General features: G+C 36.7%; 1 protein-coding gene across 3 annotated transcripts in view; it reads right to left on the reverse strand.

The window, feature by feature from the left end:
- The window catches only part of CD36 (CD36 molecule (CD36 blood group)), a 54,015-nt gene that overhangs the window by 19,107 nt on the left and 14,175 nt on the right, over positions 1-20,733 (reverse strand). For all 3 annotated transcript variants that reach the window (XM_084784977.1, XM_084784978.1, XM_084784976.1), the window contains 3 exons: positions 14,463-14,556; positions 13,738-13,946; positions 1,362-1,522 (listed from right to left, as the gene is read on the reverse strand). In XM_084784977.1, coding sequence (XP_084641103.1) covers positions 1,362-1,522; positions 13,738-13,857 — 281 coding nt within the window. In that variant the 5' untranslated portion in view covers positions 13,858-13,946; positions 14,463-14,556. The remainder of the gene's footprint in view (positions 1-1,361; positions 1,523-13,737; positions 13,947-14,462; positions 14,557-20,733) is intronic.

Below are 20,733 nucleotides of genomic sequence, written 5' to 3' on the forward strand. Positions count from 1 at the left end.
AAGCCACACAAAGGAGAGCTTGCTGTCTGTAAATTGTATTTACAGATCCTACTCTTTCCCAGATTTCTCTGTTGCTTTGACAAGCAAATGAGATATATCTAATTCATCCCCTTTTAGTTCTATATAGAAATAGGCTGTGGGTTTTAGAAATAAATCTTATAGGTTATACATATATATGTGTGTGTGTGTGTGTATACATATATATATATATATATGTTAGAAATAAATCCTATAGGATATGTATGTTTTATAGGAGAATATAATTAGGCTTAAATTTTATATTTACACTTCTTTGTAGCCTCACAAAATCCTTAAAAACAGAAATCATTATCCCTAAATAAACAAAAATTAAAGAGCCATGCACGGTGGTGCAAACGCATCCCAACACTTGAGGCAGGTGGATAGATCTCTGTGAGTTCAAGGTCAGCCTAGTCTACAAAGCAATTCAGGACAGCCAAGGATATAGAGAGAAACTGTGTCTTGAAAAAACTAATAAATAAATAAATAAATCCCAAAGATCAAAGAATCACTATCTTTAAACGAAACAGAGAGAGATGATAAAAGTATAGCAGTGAAAAAATATAAGGTTTAAATTGCTATGTAGTCTCCATACCTAGCTGACCTCAATGCTTAGCAAGCAACTGCAATTATGCAAAATCATTTTAGCTGTGTAGTTCTCAAAACAGGGTGTGTGTCTGAGTCACATAAAGGAGTTTAAAATACACAGGGAGAGTCTGTGCTCCACTTTGTGTAGAGGGTGGTGTTTGTTGCTATTGTTCCTGGCCCAGAATTAAGATACCCAATTCATTGCAAGATGTTCATCGTGGATGCACAATACTCTTTCATGTCCACTGAAGAGATTGGAACATGACCGAAGTGTCAAACAAAACATCCATAACTTGTTGAGTAGGGGAATTATTTGATAGCCTTAAGTTGAAACAAAGTCTGTGCTTCTTTAACAGGTCAGTGGTGGCACAAGCCTTTAATTCTAGTACTCAGGAGGTAGAGGCAGGTGGATCTCTGTGAGTTCAAGGCCAGCCTGGTTTACAGAAGTGAGCTCCACCACAGCCAACGCTACACAGAGAAACCCTAGCCGACCTAAACAATTCTATACTTCTTTTCCCTAAAATGTCTATACATCTTTTTCATGAAATATCTAGTAACATTTGAATATCATATATGGATAGCAACATGCAGAGTCATTAAATCTATAGATCAGGATCCTCTACAGGTAGAGAAAAACATTTTAAGGTAAGTTGTTGTCAAGAAAAGAAGCGAATCTCAATACAACGGAACTCCTTGGACAGAAGCCTTCTCAGAAGCAAGGCGAGAACCCCACTCATTCTCAAGAGCTCACTCACCTGTATGTGTAAGGACCTCTCTGCTTAACCTTGATATTGGTACTGTTCATTGCTACTTCATCCGGGTTTTGCACATCAAAGATCCAAAACTGTCTGTACACATCGGTGCCAGTTTTAACCCAGTTTTTGAAAGCAATTGTTCCTTCTTCAAGGACAACTTCCTGTGAAAATAAAAACAAGGTCACTTGATTCTTTGTAATGTACACGGATACCTCTAGGATGTTGTTATGTTTAGCCGGAATAAAAGGAACACTTGTGTAACTTTGTCACATACTTGAAGCAGGAATGTTGTCCACATAAAGGAGAGTTTCTTAGTTAATGTTTATGAAGAGAGCAAGTGTGTAAACGGAGCAGCCATTATTGTTGCTTTCAAAGCAAGCTTTCAAGTGAACCTGTGGCAACATTCCCTTAGTTAACAAAACAATAAGTTAAGCTAATTCTAAAAGTTATCATACAAAAGATGTTTTGCCACGTTTGTAAGCTTCTAAATCTGAGACACTGTCTTGATGAGGCAAAGGGAAAAGCTGAGCGAAAACTTGAGTACTATGGGGAGCTTTAAATGACAACAATACCAAAACCCCTTTCTTCCACAGTTGAGAAATTCAATGGATTCTGATTAAACTTGGTAAAATGAAGATCATAAATGCCTAAGGATGTATTATATAAGTATGGATGTTCCTCTTTGGAATCCTGCTCAATACTCCCTCTGTAAATTAGTATGTTTTAGGTTGCTTGATTGCATATTTCCAAATAATACGACTTTTTAATTTGTCACAAATTTCAAAAGAGCAAAATTTAAAAAGGGTGGTGGTGGTGGTGGTGGTGGTGTGTGAGTGTGTGTGTGTGTGTCTGTCTGTCTGTCTGTCTGAGTCTTTGTGTCAGTGTGTGCATGATACACGTGAGAAGCCAGGTATACCAGTTGTGCTGAAAATACACTGGAAGAAAATATATAGCAACAGGACTGAAACACTTACTATTAGACACTGCCTTGTGTCTTGGAGCTCTGGGACCAAGTGGAAAGTCATTAAACCCCTTGGGGTCCATTTCATTGTCTGCAGGGTAAGAGAGTTACCATAGGTGCTGGCCAGCTTCTTCCCAGGGCTTTCACTCTCGGAACAGGAAGTGTATGTAGTCATAGTAACTAGTGCAAACAAAGCGAGTTTGTAGTGGATAGACCTTCCAATTAAGTAATTTGGGAAGAATGCCGAGGTTCAAGAGAGTTCAAGGGTAAGAGGAAGAAAGATTTCATAGAAAATCAGCCTAAGGAACACAGGAACACAGGAACATCCTAACGCAGTTTTCCTTGTCTGGAAATACCAATTCGCTGAAAGGGGATCAGAAGAGAATAGGGAAAGGTAACACGGTTTTGGAGGTTGAGGACATAGAGTCTCGAAGAAAACAGGTGGCTGGTACAAGTGCAGCCCGGGAAATAAGAGCACAGTCTTGAGGGAACCTGCATCCCTGACCCTTACACCAGTCCTCTCTAGATTCGTGGTATTGCTGGGTTTCTGTCTCATACATACACCCTGGTCATCTTCTGCTCCTAGTTGGTAGATGTGAAATGACGTTTCATGTTCAGGAAAGTATGTTGCTTACTGCAGGGAATAATGGAATTCGTTACTCAGAATAAGGCAGCCGGTGGGGGTGCGCTTGAAAATCCTGTAGTACCCACGGGTACGGGAACAAGGGCTGTTCACGTGATATTCAGACTGGGATTGCTTTTCTATGAAAATATCCTTAAAGCAGCCAAATGTTTATTTCCACACTAGCCCAGTCTTAGAGCAAAGCTGCAAACTGATTATACCCACTTTTCTTAAGATAAACGTGTTTGCGAATGTTGAAATTTAAGTCTTATTTAAGATTTATGTCTCAAGACTAGGAATCAACAGGTCATAAAACTTTTAAGGCCCACCATAATAGTTATTATTTATTTTGTGTTACTCAAAGTACAAATTTATTTCATTCCCTAATAAAAATAACTCATTATGCACGTATGGAGTTAGAAATGGTTTCTGACATTTTTTTTCCTTTGAGCAGAGAAGCCACTAGACTGTTAGGGTGGGGCAGAAGGAGAGTCATCACTTAACTACTGAGGTGTGCACACTAAAATTGGCAGTTCTGTGTGTGACAGCTCTTTGAACATAATGCCAAAATTATAGAGAAGTTGGCTAGTGAAGTGGGTGGTGGTTGTTCCTGCTAGCTCAGCCTTGAATGAACTATCTCTGTGACCCCTTTAAAGTTTATGGAACATCCGAAAATAAGGGCTAGAAAAAAATATAGGAGCTTAAGGAAGGGAAAGGATGACCAGACATGCTGTCTGTAGGCATGCCCTGGCTCATGGCTTTTACTCATGAAGTCATCAGAGGAGCTACTTCCTGAAGATGATGCTCAGAGGTCCGGCCCAGCAGCATTTCATTAAGGACTCGGTAGGGGGTGCCATTGAACCCCACCTCTTCTCATGGCAACAAAACTGTGATCTCATCCTGCCACTAATAAAGAAAAAATATTAGGTAGGAGTAGTGCTTGAAAAGAAAAGACATCACTGAGAGGAGACAAAGAAGAATATGAGAAATGAATATGATGGATATACATTCTATGAATGTAGGAAACATCATAAGGGATCTCAGTATGTCCAATGAGTATAAGTTAATAAAATTTCTCACATTTATGTATGATGTTTGTAACATGAAATAGAATTTATTAGGTTATTGGTGGCAGTTGTGTTAAAAAGGAATACATTGCCTTTAGCTTTAGGTTACCGTAAGTTAAAATGTGGAATGACATGTGTGGGTGCATATTGGAGTATTAAGATTTAATGATTTACAATTTCAGATATTTAAAAAGTATGCCTTCAGGATTTATAGAGGAACATAGAAGGGGAATTTTTCATTAGAGTTGAGAAGTGAACTACATGATATTAACCTGGGAAAGAAAGAGAAACCCACATGTACTGAATTCTGTTACCAAACCACTGACTATGAGCCATTTGTTTGGTACCCATATGAAAGTGTATGTGCTATAAGCATGTTGTTATTTTAGCTTAGTTATTTGACTGTTCCCTTCTCTCATGCCATTATATAGAAAATGATTCTTAGACATGTAGTGTCTAAAAATGCTTTTATTAGGCTTTTAAATACTTTGAAAAAGTGTGAATTATTTCATAATTTCTAGGAATACTGTACCATAATTATCCAAGTACCCACTATTATCCAAAATTTATCATTTTAACAAATACTGATTCACCTTGTTAAATGTGACATTATTTTCAAGGGTACCTAAGGGGCATCCTTTCAAGGAATGGTTAAAAGAAATGGTACCATGACTGAGCTGTGTGATTATTGATCATTAATCTTTTAATAGGACAAACGTTTTAATTCTATTTTTGTATACCATAGAGAAAGTATCATTTATTTAATGTAACCTATACTATAAAAAGCCACCAACCATTTCGTCTGATGACACTAACAGTACCAACTGTCTAACATCACTTGCAAATAGACTGGAGCTGCGACACTGTGCAGAGCTTTGTCCAGAAGCACATTACTGGCAGTTCCTGCTATTGTTCCTATTATCCCCCAAGAGAGTATAAACATGGCAGCTTCACAGGACCAATGAAGACTATAAAAATTGGCAGGAAACTGTTTTATAGTTTTAATCTACAAGCAAAGTGACGTCTGTAGAAAATATTTCTTGTAAATAAGCAGCAAAAATAAACTATTTTGAATAGCATTTTCTGGACTGTTTATATCATTGCAAATAAGAGTGGCATGGGGTCATCCTTTGGAATGAGAAAGTGTCACAACATATAGCTAACTTTATGCTTTACTATTTAGAAAGAATGTGCAATACTCAAAGTGATATTATAAGCAATAGATTTCTGAATTCTCTGTTTTTAAACTAAATGAAGTATAAGTTAATAAATTTCAAAAATTAAAAAAAGAGATAAGAAAAAAGAAGACAAAAAGGATTGATTAGAAAAGTGAAACACTTTGAACATTCCTGTATGAAACGTAAGAATAACAGATTTTAATTCTGTGGTATATCAGAAAATGTAATCTTGAATCATTTAAAAATTACTACATTTATTTAGATGTGTGTGTGTATTTATATGTGTGTATGTGTGTGTTCATGCATGTGTGTGTATATTGTGTATGTGTGTGTATGTGTGTGTGCATGCGTGCACATGTGTGTATATTGAGTATGTGTGTATTTACGTGTATGTATGTGTGTGTCTGTACATGCGTGAGTGTTTTGGTGTGCTTGTGGAAATCAGAGGATAACATGGAAGTAACAGTTCTCTCCTTTGACCATGTCTTGAGGATTGAACTCAGGACCTCAGGTTCTCAGGTTAGGGATAGTTGCCTTTACCCACCAAGCCACCTCACTGCTTCATCACTATCATTTTACAAATAGATTCAAAGCAGGAGGGAGGGAGGAATGGGAAGATACAAGTGATGGGATAACGATTGAGATGTAATCTGAATAAATTAATTAAAAAATAGCTTCATAAAGACAGGGAGCTGCTCAGTTTCCATGAGTTCTGTTGTTTCAATTGTTATTGAGACCCAGCTTTAGTCTATGGTGGTCTGATAGGATGCAAGGAATTATTTCTATCTTTTTTAAAAATCTGTTGATGTTGTGAATAAAAGCATTATAGTAATAAGGTAAATTAGTACCATGGAAGTAAAAGACAAGTGAGAGTCAAACATTTAAAAAATATTTTGATAGTTTTTTAGGACACGATTTCTCTGTGTAGCCTTAGCTCTCCTGGACTCGCTTTGTAGACCAGGCTGGACTCAAAATTCACAGCGAGCTGCCTGCCTTTGTTTCTCCAAGTGCTGGGATTACAGGTGTGGGATACTGTGCCTTCCTCAGTCAAGCATGTTTAATCTCTGTGTTTCAAAATAGCAAAGATGGAGAAGCTCAAAGTCTTACCTATTTTTGCAATGCATTCTATTTTGTAGACAGTATTAAATTTTACTTATTTTCATTGATAAGTATTACAGAATTATAGCACTATTATGTTACATGTTACAAAGCAGGTAGAGGTTTATTAGAGTAGATGGGATTCTGGGATAATCCACAGAAGCAACCTGATATAATTGAATTTTCTACTAATTCTATTGTGAATCTGTTAAATTGTAGTAAACACTTATTATGGTAAAGTATTGACTGAAAATTTATTAAGTGTCAGTACGAAAATGAATATCAAAGTGAAGTTAACAGGATCCCACAGTTAGTAGTATAAAATTAAAAATACAATTTGTATAGAAAAACAAACATTGTCAACAAATGTATATTAATATCTAAAACTTGCTCTTTTAAAGTCATTCTGAAAAGCATGCCTTTTCAAAAAGACAGTATTAATGATGCAATTGAATGGCTTCATGCACAAAAGAAAATTTAATGTCCTTTATTTTTTCAGAAAAATAAAATGAAGATACACTGGAAAATGTCAACTAGGAATTACTATCAAAATTCTCTTTCTTGTTAAAAAAAAATAAATGAGAATAACAACAACAAAAAAAGACAAGACCTTATACAGGCAAAGCAAAAATTCTTAGTTTCATTTGCTTCTTTGTTGCTAAGGATTGAGACCAAACCTCACTCATGATAACCATGTGTTCTTCAACTCAGATGAATGCAGGCCCAGTAGCTTCTTTAAATAACCCAAATTGGTATGAGAAGTATGTTTATATGCTTTAAATATATCATACAGATTCTGATGGTATGTCTTTAGTCTCCAGTGCAGGCACACGGTGGTGTGCAGTATAAACTACTGTTTCACATTCTGCGTAACTTACTCACACCTCCATTTTCAGTTTTGGGTGCCCTCCTTCCTGACTCTGGTACTATATTGCCCCACTTTTAATGTTAATGATTGCATATGTATCTCTTTTATTTCAAAAACCATCTGCATTTGCATGTGGTGTCCTAAGGCAAACCTTAATTATCATTCTTCAGGATCCCTCAACTCCACAGTCCTTTTTGAGATAAGAAAACTCATCAACCTTGAGCTTAGGTTAGGCATGGTAGTCAGAACTCCCCAGGAATTCATCCTGCTCTGACTTTCCTTTACCTGGATGACCACAACAAGCTACCGTGGCAGGTATTTTACTTGGAATTTGGGAATAGTGCTCAGGTCCTCACATCTAACTGACTATCATATCACTGACTGAGATATCTCCACAACCCCCAACCAATTGCTTCTTTAATGTTCACCACTCAGGAAACATTTCATTTTGTCTTCCTTTGATATCAGCTTTCCTCCTAACTTCTAGAAAATTACTTATTTTTCCTGTTTCTTCGTAAAAATCTATTTCTTTTCCTTCTCTGTTTTTTTTCCTTGCCCCTGTCTATGCACAAATCCTTGTAGTATGCAATCCTGTTTCCCCCTCCCTCTGGACAATAAGCCTCTAGAAGATAGTGTGTTTGTCTAGATTTATCTGTAATCTCCCATCAATGATCAAATCTATCTGAACCCTGACCTTTGAATACAGAGTGATGTTAATATCAAGCCACTTGCAAATTCTCTGAGTCTTTTACATTTTGGGGTATGTACTTCCATGGACAAGCCAACTGCATATCTTAAGGTATGTCACATCCTTTCCTTTCTTCCCTGATTTTGTCCCTCTACCCAAAATTCTAATATATTTAAATATCCATCATTTTTTAAAGTTTCACCATTTCAGGCCTTTTACTATATAACGGGTTTATAGACAAAGACATTTCTATTCTATAAAAGCTGTGTAGAGGGCGGGGCAGGCTGGTGCACTCCTCTAATCCCAGCACTCAGAGGACAGAGGCAGGTAGATCTCTGTGAGTGTGAGGCCAGCCTGGTTTACAAAACATGTCCATCCAGGACAGTCAGGAATACACAGAGAAACTTTGTCTCAAAAGAGAAAAAGGGTTATAGAATTTTAAAGTTTCTCTTATAAAGGATCTAGAACCACATGTTTATTCTTTCACAGTTTTCCAGTCTTCACTTTCTAGCCACATCCATTTCAGATTTATACTACGTCAGGTTATACCATTTAGTCTCCTGTCTTTCCAATTGGCTAGTTAGGATGGAATGTTGATGTAATATCTAGAGATTATAAAGTGCATGAAATAAATCAAATGTTTATGACAATTAAATGATTTTTTATATGGGGAGCTTATAATTGTACAAGTCTATTGATGGCACTGATCTAAGTGCTTGTTTCCTTATATCTTACTGAAAAAAATATACCAACAATGTTTATTATATCACCAACTCGTTATTCTTCTTCATAGTGTTTAAAGCTTCTCCCAGCCAAGTATGCATTGGTTTATACCCATCTCTCTTATTATCCTAGTATTTCTACTAAGTTTTCTACTTTTTAAAAATTTTTAAAAATTTATTCTTGTTACATCTCAATGGTTATGCCATCCCTTGTATCCTCCCATTCCTCCCTCCCTCCCATTTTCCCCTTATTCCCCTCCCCTATGACTGTTCCTGAGGGTATTCCCTCCCCCTGTATATGTTCATAGGGTATCAAGTCTCTTCTTGGTAACCTGCTGTCCTTCCTCTGAGTGTCACCAGGTCTCCCCCTCCAGGGGACATGGTCAAAGGTGAGGCACCAGAGTATGTGAGAAAGTAATATCCCACTCTCCACTCTACTGTGGAGAGTGTTCTGTCCATTGGCTAGATCTGGGTAGGGGTTTAAGGTTTACCGCCTGTATTGTCCTCGGCTGGTGCCTTAGTTTGAGCGGGACCCCTGGGTCCAAATCTGCCTATCATAATGTTCTACTTGTAGGCTTCTAAGACCCTCTGGATCCTTCTACTTTGCCATTCTCCCATGCTTCTCTCATCTAGAGTCCCAATAGAATGTCCTCCCCTCTGTCTCGGTTTCCTGGTAAGTGAAGGCTTTCGTGGGACCTGCCCCTTGGGCTAGTATGCAGATATAAGTGAGTATATACAAGTTGAGTCTTTCTGCTTCTGGGTTAACTCACTCATTATGATCATTTCTAGCTCAATCCATTTGTCCACAAATTTATATTATGCAATATACTTTGATCATGTTTTCCTCTCCCCCAACTCCAACTCCTTTCAGATTTTACCCTTCTATCCACCCAAATTAATTCATTCTTTTGTTCATTCACTCATCTCTCAAATGAAAATCAAAACATAGAAACAAAACAAAATAAATAAGACAAAACAGAAAACCTAAACCAAATCAAACCGAACAAAAAGTGCACAATAAACCATGGAACCTACTTGTGTTGGCTAACTACTAATTTTTTTTAATTATTTAAGTAATTTATTCAGATTACATCTCAATTACCATCCCTTAAATTGTATCTTCCCAATCCCCTCTCCCTCCTTTTTTCACCCTATTCTCCTCCCAGAGGTCTGTGACAGAAGGGGACCTCCTCATCCACCTTATGATCACAACCTATCAGGGCTCATCCTCTTAGTCTGTTTACCCTTACTCTGAGTGCCACCAACCCCCCCCCCTAAGAGGAAGGAGTCAAATGGGGGGCACCAGAGTTCATGTCAAAGTTACTCCCCATTCTCCACATAACTGTGAAGAATGTGTTGTCCATTGGCTAGATCTGAATAGGGGTCCTAGGATTACTGCCTGCATTGTCCTTGGTTGGTACAGTTCATAATAGCCAGAATCTAGAAACAACCTAGATGTCCTCACTCAAAGAATGGATAAAGAAATTGTGGTACGTTCACACTACGGAATACTACTCTGTTACTGAAAACAAAGACATCTTGAAATTTGCAAGCAAATGGATGGAACTAGAAATGATCAGCCTGAGTGAGATAACCCAGATCCAGAAAATTACACATGGTATATATTCACTTATAATTGAACACTAGTTCAACAGGGATGTCCCCTGAAAGACTAACTACTTCTTGGCATGGGACCTGAACAGAGTGTGTAGTTTAAATACTCAATGACACTCCATTGGGTAAAATTGAATTTTCCCCCAGCAGATATCAATTGTAAATAGCTTCTTGGTTAGGAGTGCTATATTTTCCCCTCTTGTTGCTGAGTTCTTCTGTGAGTTCATATGTGTATATGCCCTGTTCTATCTGAAGACACTGTTTCCTTGGAGTCATCTATTACCTGACTTTTACATTTTTTCTTTCTTCTTGATGATTCACCTCTTTACTAGAGTTAGTTGCAGCCCACAGCTTTTCCCCTAACATTTGGTAGTCTTATGAGCTTTTCAAAATATAAATGTCTTAAATACCAAACAAAATTACACTGTGTCTTCCTGAATTTTCATGATAACCCTCAGTTTTTTCTTCCTATATAACACTTATATTTTATACTGTACAAAATTTCATCCTATGCTCTTACATGTTTGTGTATTTTTTCCTTGTAAGAAACACATTTTCATAGATATTTCTTAAACCTTTTGAGAAAATGTTTATTTTGCTTCCAATTATCATGCTATAAAATTATACTTTGACAACTAAAACTTTCTTCATACAAATCCTCATTATGAGCTCAAAAAGTATGAATATTTAATGCAAAATGGTGTAGTGCTCACATGTCACTCAAGAACGTTTATGTAAACTAATTTTTTACATAAAGAAAAGTACTCAGTCATTATTCTTGTTAGTTTATAATGTTCTATTTTAGAACATTGTGACTTTTTTGTTCAATAGATGTTCCAGTCTAAGTGGGCACAGAGAGAAATAGTCCAAAATGATCCAAGTGGAAATCATAAGTGACAAAGCAGAAAGGGCTGGGGACATGGGTAGTTCCACTCTCTACCCCAACCCCAGTCAAGCAAGCTTCTCCTCACCCACATCTATCCTTCTCTGTAATTCTATATCAGTAATACTATCAAGGGAATGTAGAGGGTCCACTGAAGGCACTATGCTTCAATTAAAATCCATATGTAATATATAAATTGTACGTATATTTCAATGCATGTGTTGTACAACATATTATATTTTTGTAAAACACAAACAGTTGGAGACATGTAATGTAAGTGACATTATACAGTTATGTTATTGAACAATATAGTATGTGTTTATAAAATTCTTCTCCTTCCTTTTTGCCTTTAGTTTGCCCGACACCAGCAGAAACTTGGACCTTGGGGCCAGCTCTGCCTGGCCTGCATGGGTGGGAGCTCACCCTGGACACTGTGACATGCACGGGGTGGGGGGGGGGGGCTCCCGAAGCTGAGCCGGGGTTTTGTTTTCTTTTGGCTTTTCCCATCTTAGTTCCCCAGTCTGCCTCTTCATGGCCATCTATAGGTTGAAGTTTGGGTTTGTTTTTGTTTTTGTTTTTTAATCACCTCACGATGATGATGGAATTAAAAGTGAACTGTGTAGACCCAGGGTTCCTGTTGTGCACAGTGCAGTCTGGCAGGCCCACATAGCCCCAGAGGGTGCTCTGAGTGTCAGCACCCAGGGATGGCAGGTGCTGTAGTCCTGCTTGTTGCTGCTTGCTGCAGCCCCTGGCTTCCACACTTGGCAGAATGAATCGCAGCTCAGACTCCGCCAGCCCTCTAGAGGCTCCAGAGGGGTGCTGGGCCTGCCATGCTGGATGGCCCAGATGGCTGCTGGCAGGGAGGCTTTTGAATTATTTTGGTGGATTATTTTATTAAAAATTTATTTCCTTTTTCTCTTCATTTTGATGGATACAATCTTAAGATGCCCATGCTTACCAAGAGGCACCAGTTGGGGCCCCGTCAGAACTCTTTGGTTGGGGGTCAACAGGGTTTACTTCCCACTCAATCCACGGGGATGCTGTGATGCCATAAGGCCCAGTCTACTTTAGCTTTGTTTTGTTCCCTGCTCCTCCCACTCTTTAACAATTGGTTCCGTGGTGAAAGGCAGAAGCAGCTGTGGGCGTGTCCTGCAAGGTGGCATGCACAGGGCGGCCTGCTGCATGTCTGCAATGATTGGTTGCTGTTGCTTCCAGATCCACCCCTGGCTTCCCGTGACACAACACAGTTAGGGACTTTAATTTAAACCTTTGTTCTGCAGGCCTCTGCAGACACGCCCCCGCCTCCTTCTAAGAAAGGCTCATTTAACCCCGTGGGGGAAATTCTTACCTTCGCTATTCTACACAGTGAGGTGGCAGCTAAAATAATTCAGAGAGTATATTTCATGTTAAAGGCTTAGCATTTGTAATGAAAGGAAGTAACATCACAAAGTAGTAACTTCCGCTTGTGAACAACTGTATTTGAAGTTATTTTTATATTAATCTCACTAATCTAATGCTCTTATGAACGCAAATGACATTTGCTTATATCTTGAGAAAAGCCATAGTACCAAAAATTAACATGTAGACAAGAAACTAAAGGTCTTAGCAAAACGAAAGATTCAGTGCAAATTAATATACATAATCCATTTCTCTGGCTCTCCTCTCTGCTAGGATCAAAATCAAGCTGGGAGGTGAGACCAGTGCTCCTGCAAATGGCATTTGGCCACCATTAGTTGCTAACTCTTCGCTTGAGCATGGGAGCCCCTGAGCAGACAAGATACTCTTGAGTTCGTATCAGTCCTTTCTTGATCCTTCCCTTTGATCTGGGTAGCTTTATTTTAATTGTGACCTCCATTTCCAAGCTGCTAGATTTCCAACTACTCTGTAGGACCCCCAACAGAGAGGCTTCCCCTTAATGTATCTTCTATTCATCAACATTTATTTGAATTTGAAGCTAATTAAAAATGAACTAAGGAGGGAGATGATTTTGTGCATATTCATATATTTAAACCACTCCAATTTGAGATAAAGCTTCAACTTATTAATGTATGCCAAAATGTGCCCTATCCAACTTTTTTTTCCTGAAAATTTGTCAGAGCCAAATATTATCATGAGTAAACAGGGACTATTTATTAGTATTAACTGTCACATCTACCTAAGAGCAGTTTTCCAGAGATCCTCATTCAATATTAAACACATTTTTACATGAATATCTGCTTAGATACACACATTTTTCATGATTAATGAAAATACAACTACTTTTTATAAGCATATCCTTACAAAATAAACTATTTCTATTCAAAAAGATGCTGGCCTACTCTCCAAACATAAAAAAAAAAAAAATAACAATTTCTACTAAATTACACGACTATTACCCGCAGTTTCAACAAAATTTCATATATTTAAGATTAGTAATGTGTTCATGTTCAATTTACCTTACACACCCATAAGAGTGTATGTTGGTTCACTTTGCACTACAGTGTAATGTTTCACACGTTTACTTTATCATGTGAGATTGCACCGGTTCACAACCCCCCTCCTACTCAAAGCACAGAATTACCGCTAACAAAGACCAAGCATCCGGAACAACAACAACAACAACAACAACAACAACAACAACAAGAGACATAGTAGTATAAGTGAGTGTCACAACCTGTTCTCTAAGTTGCTTGTACCTTTTTGATTGTCTTCTCAACAAGCATGTCTCCTACTGGCATGAGAACGCCCCCAAACACAGCCAGGACTGCTCCAATGACAGCGCCAGCAATGAGCCCGCAGTTGCGATCACAGCCCATTTTCCTCCTGCAGAAGAATCGAGGTGCAGCACTTGCTTCTCACCAACTCCCAGGCTTGATAACAGTGTTTTCTACGTGGCCTGGTTCTACTATTAGAAAGAAGTCATAAAAAAGAAGCTTAAGTATCAGTACAAAAAGATCAAAGTACAAAGAAAACACGCTACTGAAGCAGATGATTTTTTTTTTCTCCAGCTAAAAATAAACAAATACTTTTTGTTTGTTCCACCAAGCCGGTTTTTCTAGGTCTTTCTCCTTCCACTTGTTCCTAAACACCCACCAGAAGCAGAAACCGTATCAGAGAAAGTGTTTTTTAAAAAATTCTTCTGTTTTGAAGTTTTCTCTCTGGGTGATTTTAATGTATTATAATCTTATATAAGGAGAAATATATATTTATATTTATATTTATATTTATATTTATATATAGTCTCATCCTCCTACTCCTACCACAACATGTTGTGTGTTTTTTTTTTTTACCCTCACTCCTTATCAAGTTTTACTATTCAAACAGAACCATAAACACATGCCAGGAATTCTCCTGCTAGTGAAATGTGGCTGGGCTAATATGCCTATGAGTCTCCTAACTCAGGATGGCAGTGGTAACATACCTTATTCATGGACAAACAGCAATATATGAGTTTTATAAAAAATAATCTGGTAAGACTCAGAAAGAATCAACACTTCAAATCATTTGTAAGCCACCTGTCAAAACAAGAAAGCAGAGGAAAAACACATTATTAGAAAATGAATAGTCATATATTCTTTAATGTAGTCATGAGTGTTAAAGAAAATTCCACTTATTTCCTGACTTTTATGTTCATGACTAAAATTTTCTCCATACAGTGTGGAAAATATTCAGTAAACTTTTAAAACCTAGCTTAAAGAATTTGAAGACACACATATATTTTAATATGTATAGATTTAATGATGGTTTTTGATTTTTGTTATTCTCAATGATTGTTTTACATATGCAACTGTAGTAGCATTCATTTTTTTCATTTTTTCCCTATGTAGGATACATGTAAATTCTTTTAAAGAAAGTAGTATTGCTATTATATACTCCATGCAGGCAGTTTAATTTGTGATATCATATTTTATGCAGTTACATAACATTGGAAGAAAGTAATATACAGAATCACTAACTCCTGTTGCAACAAAATTAATAAGAATGTGTCATTTCTGACCAATATCTTAAGGGGAAGTAGGGTTTCAATGGTAGCTTTATGGTGGTGTGCTGTTCCCATAGTTTGTTTTTTCTAACAGTTTGCTTCTCATCAAAATGTCCATGGTCGAGAGAAGCACATGTATCAATAGAACCAAGAAAAGATGAGACTCACAGCAAACACTTTGACAACACTCTGTGTAAAACCACAAGCCTTACTCAAAGATGGAGGAACACATATGGTGCAGAACCTTTCTTGGCAACTTTACTCCCTCAGTAAAGCCTGGAGTTTCGCTTTACTTAGTCCCACTCCCGTCATTTAATTGTAAATTCTGAGACTTTTCTTGAAACATAATCTTCTAAGCAACCACCACACTGGTGAGAGAGCAGGAGTTCTTTCTGTCTGTTGTAAACGAAAAATCATACCTGTGAGGCAGAAATCAAAGCAGAGGGATCCAGCTGACACAGCACAGATTAGAGATTGGAAATGCAATAAAAGCTGACCTTTCACTCTCCTTCCAGATAACAATGGAGAAAAGATTCAGTCTCTATATCTTGTCTTTTCTCATGTTTCAAAATAAAATCTAAAGTGAAGGCGGCAGTTTCCTATGTAAGTCGCAGAAATGGTTGTTCACCCATTTTTGGTCGTTTTCCAAGTTGTTGAATGGGAGACCAAAAGGCACAGCAACTGTGATTACATAGCAATTGATAACACAGAGACCTTTGCTCCCAACTGACTCCATATCTGCCTAAGACTTCTTAGAAAATTTAAGAGAACCTCTTTAAGCAAGTGTGGCTCTTAGAGTATGACCCATGATTTTAGAACTGGGACAGGCAATCCTGTGTGCTATAGAAGACTGGTAAATTTAAATTAAATCTAAGTAAACACACACAATGAGTTACTTCATTTGGAAAGTTATTTAATGCTCATATGAACATCATTAATAGTATCCATCTGGGGCAGTGTGATGTCTCTGTGTATAACCATACTTGATGCCAAGTCTGACAAGCTGAACTTTAGCATCTACAAGGTGGAAACAGATAATTGAACCCTGAAAATTTCACACAATCACACACACACACACACACACACACACACACACACACACACACACACACTTTAAATAAATAAATAAATGCTAGAAATTACTCAGTAATTGCATTTCCATTTCCAACAAGTATAAAATGACCTTAAAATTACAATATTATTTCTTCTGAACTAGATGTATTTGTCCCTTGTTCAACTCTAAATTACAATAAGGTTGTGAATCATTCTTCCTTATGGAAGTATCCCTATGGATGACAGGAAATCATTTCTGCATGAGATGAAAAGTTATAACAGCATATACCAGAGCACACAACAAACAGTACCTGCGCTCCAATGCCTAAAAATCAATCACTGGACATGTGCACCAGTACATTAAGCAATTACATAGGTATGAATATGGTCCAAGTTATGTCTGCCTCAAATTGAAGTGAGAAAATGCACACATCCCATGGAGGTTGATTCAGACTTCTTAGAAAACAGACATATCAGGAAGTATATTTTGTTGGCTTATAATGTTAAACATTAATGTAATCCTTTATTTTACATGTTTTCAAGCATATGCTGATATGTGCCAGAGTAAAAAAATTAACTTCTCCTGAAAGGCAGATCACTGTGAGTTCCAGGCAAGCCTGGTCTACAAAGCCAGCCCAGGACAGCCAAGGCTAACACAAAGAAACACAGTCTTGAAAAAAAACAAAACAAAAGAAACAAACAAACAAAAATTAGCATCTCCATTGGTTCATATGTTTAATGATTGATTTGTTATCATTACATTGTGTCATAATAAAGTTTCTGGGTTTTTGCTAAAAATTGGAAAGATGCGTTCCTTTACTTGGATTTACTAATTATTATTTAGTATCTTCACATTACGGGTCATGAGGGATTCGTAGTGTAATCAAGCGTTTTTCTCATAATACATTATATAAAAGTAAATTTGTTTCATTGACCTGAGGACCTACGGTCAGGTATCATGGTCTAGCCTGCAGCCTGGCCATCCATATTTATCTTCAGAGAAAAGTATAGCCTCTTTAAACTACTTTCTATTAATTTAGCTGTTAAGAAATAAAAAAAAAAATTAGGTCTAAGGAGACTACAATTCCTCCATAGCACAGCTGTTCATATTTTACACTCGGTCATTTCATTTTTCTAACATTAGATTAACTTTCTAAGGTTAATTTTTTAGTTCAGATGTTATTTGCAATAAACTATTTCCTGCTTACAGCACTGAAATTTAGAAGGCAAAGAAGAATCAGGGATGGAGAGCTGTTTGGACTAATCTAGAGGAAAGGTGGATATCTCCTACCTGGTGCATAAAGTACATACGGTTGCTTTTTCAGAACTTGTGGGTGGATTCTATAGTTTTTCAATGTCTTTTAAAAGAAGCAAGGGAAGTGGTCTTCTTTCTTTTCTTTTCCTGGTGTTGTCAGACTGACAGAGAACTTCTATCATGAACCTTGAAGCACAGCACCCTTCCATTACATGGAGAACCTAGTAGAGCCTGAGAGCCAATCCCCCTGGGGTGTCCCAATTTATTCCCAGTGTATTTCCAGCTGTGCTTCCTCAGAAACTCCACCCAGAAAAGGAGGGGACCACAGGTAACGTTTTCTGAGACTTGAACAGTGAATGCGAACTGCTTCAGAATCAGACTGGGACAAATTTTTTTTTTCTTTTCTTCATGTACTGACAGTTAAGAATTCATCTTCTGCATATAAGGCTCCTGACACTTAGTAAGAAAAGCAGGCCACACAACTCTGCAAGAACCTGTCATCTTTTCACACAGAATCTCCCTGACCCAAGAAAAGAGTAGTACCCACCCATGATGTCCTGATGTGGGCACAACGCTAAAAGTAACTTAATGAACAACAGGTTGAATACGAGGACAGAATTTTTCAAAACCTATTACATCCTTTTCACCAATTTCCCTTCCACCATGTCTAATGGTATTTACAAACCCATGAATCTATAACCAGAACATATATATTCAATAACAGGAAGGGGTTCTGATATCTGCTGATATTTGATCATGCTGAAACAAAGGCCTAAGGCCAATCTTTGTAAACTTATGTATAGGAATAGAACTCTCAGGTTAAATTGCATACATGGGTTGGTGTCAAAGAAGACTTCAGAAAAGAATTAAATGTTAGAAGAAGTTAAGACTATGGTGTTGCTTTCAGCTGTGCCTCGCCTGGGTTCTAAACCATCCCTGCAGAGATTTCAAAGGCTCTGCAGTGTTCACCAAGCCTCCTCATCAGGAGTTCACTGATCATCTTGTGAAAACCCCACACCAGAGCCTCTGTTCAGAGGACCAGGGCTCCAGCTGTGACTACCACATAGAGCTTTTTATACAAGAAAAATAAAGAGAACTAACTCTGATAAAAAAAAAATACCTTCACAAGTTGCTCTCCAAACTCTCGTTCAGTTGAAGTCATTAGACCCCTTTGTCTTACTCATGTGTCCATTTCTATCCTAAGGCTATATGTGGGCATACATTTACAGCAAATAATAAATAAACAAACAGACATTTGTAATGTCAATGGATCGTTTCACTTAATTAAACTAATCAAATTACAATAAAAGCATGCCTTGGTGATAACCTTACGTAATTAATAGAGATTGTATTACACACATGATACTCAAAGTCCTTCACAATCTAAGCCTGCCTTTTAGAGGTTTACTTTGAGATGACTACAGATTTGAGATGATTCCTTTAGACATATTGGCTGAAACTTAACAACAGGAAAGTTGCTTCAATGAGCAACAAATTCCAAGGCTATCTAATGGAGATTCCCAGAAGTACCACCTGCTTTCCTAAGCCTAGGAATCAATTTTAATGTCTTCTTATACTGAGTCACCAAATTGTTAACAGTGAATTGACCTAGGAATGATCTGGATCCTGTCTGGTTTCAACCTTAGAAATGAAGTGAAGTCATAGACATTAACCATTGGTAGAAACATTTTTAATCATTTAACCCTAGGTAGTATTAGTATTTCTTTCTTTACCACAAAGAGGGTTTTCAAAGGTTAAGATTTGAAAATAGACACTAAGCACGCAGTTCTAGGTCTTCATAAATCAGTTTGTGATTCTGTTTTCTCTGTGTTTGTAATAGTTTAAGCAAGATTGCAGGACTTCAAAATAATCCAACATGATAAGGTCTAAGCAATCCGATTATAGGAAGTCACATTTTGCACATAATGAGTATGAAGTATTGTGCAATATTATTTTAAGCTCCTGTAATGTAGCAATAACTTCTATTTCATATTTCCCAATGTCATGATTTGGAAAAGTTCAGCAAGTGTGACTACATTAAGATGATGTAAATATTTTCAAATCTCAATAAAACTTAATCTCTTCACTATGTATATGTAATATTAAATTTTCATTCAGTAGAGGCACAGCCTCTCCATCAGATCATGCTACTTGAAAGTTTTAGTAAGTTAACTATACCATCTTGCATTAAGTCACAAAATTGGATAATTTTTTTTAGGAAATCAAAAGCAAATTAAGCAAAAAAAATTTATTCAAATTGAGTGAAAATAACCATAATTTCATTAATGGTAAAAGCAGCAACTATAACTTTCATAAAGAATTCCAAAGTTTTCAGTACATTCTGTACAAAAATCCCTCCCATTGTTAATGTTAATATTTTTCCCAGGCCACTCTGTTATCTGATAATCTGAATTGACTTATTGTTCTGGTTCAATAATGGTTTTGTTAGGAAGGTTTTTTCCATTGTTGTTCATATATAAACTCTAAAGTCTCCTGGAAAATAAACTAGCAAAAATTTTGAAGATTTTATTTTCACTTATTCACAAAATAATATTTACAACATTTTATTGCATTTTAAAAAGAAGTTACCAATTTAAAATTATTTAAGAAAGGACTGGAAAGTCCTGGAATCCATTCATATTCAAAAACATTTCAAATTTATTATAAAGAATCTACGCCATTCATAGTTACTTATAAAGTTACTTATAATTGGATAGTTACTTTCTCTAGATAACTTATCTATCATTTACACTCAGAATTGTAATTTAGAGAACCATTTCACTAATATTTGAAACAAATTTGTTGAATTTTTAAAGGCATTGGTTTTCTTTTATTTTTATATTTAAGCTGTACAGCAATTTACAGTAATTAAATTTAAGGTCATTATTTGAAGTAGCCCAGTCCTATGGCAAATAAAATACCTTTGTTCATTAAAGAAAAGTGTTTGGTAAATACACATAAATACATTCACATTATTCCCACCTGTGTAGAGAAAAATCAAGTTCACCAAAAAAAAAAAAAAGAAAAGAAAAAGAAAAAATCATACATGAAAATTTGAAAAAGCTAGTGACACTGAAAATTAACAAGTAGTTAACAAATTACATACAAGGCACACTGTTGGTATAAGATTTACTAGCCATTTATAAAAACCAATCTCACTGCATCAATGCTGTTCCTCATCATAATTTAAAGTAGATATCATGTTTAAACAAGTTTGAGAAAACCACAAATTGGATTATAAATCATTTTGAATATTGACACATTAATGTTGACAAATACACATGATACCAAGAATCATAAATTAAAAATGCCATTGGCCAGTAAACATAATTTTCATACTACCCAGAAAAAATGTAGGAAGATCTTTAAAGAACACATTGTCATTTAAATAAAGCCTGGAAA

This window comes from Acomys minous, assembly GCF_964271855.1.
Source record: "Acomys minous genome assembly, chromosome: 6".
In the NCBI taxonomy this organism is placed as follows: Eukaryota; Metazoa; Chordata; class Mammalia; order Rodentia; family Muridae; genus Acomys; species Acomys minous.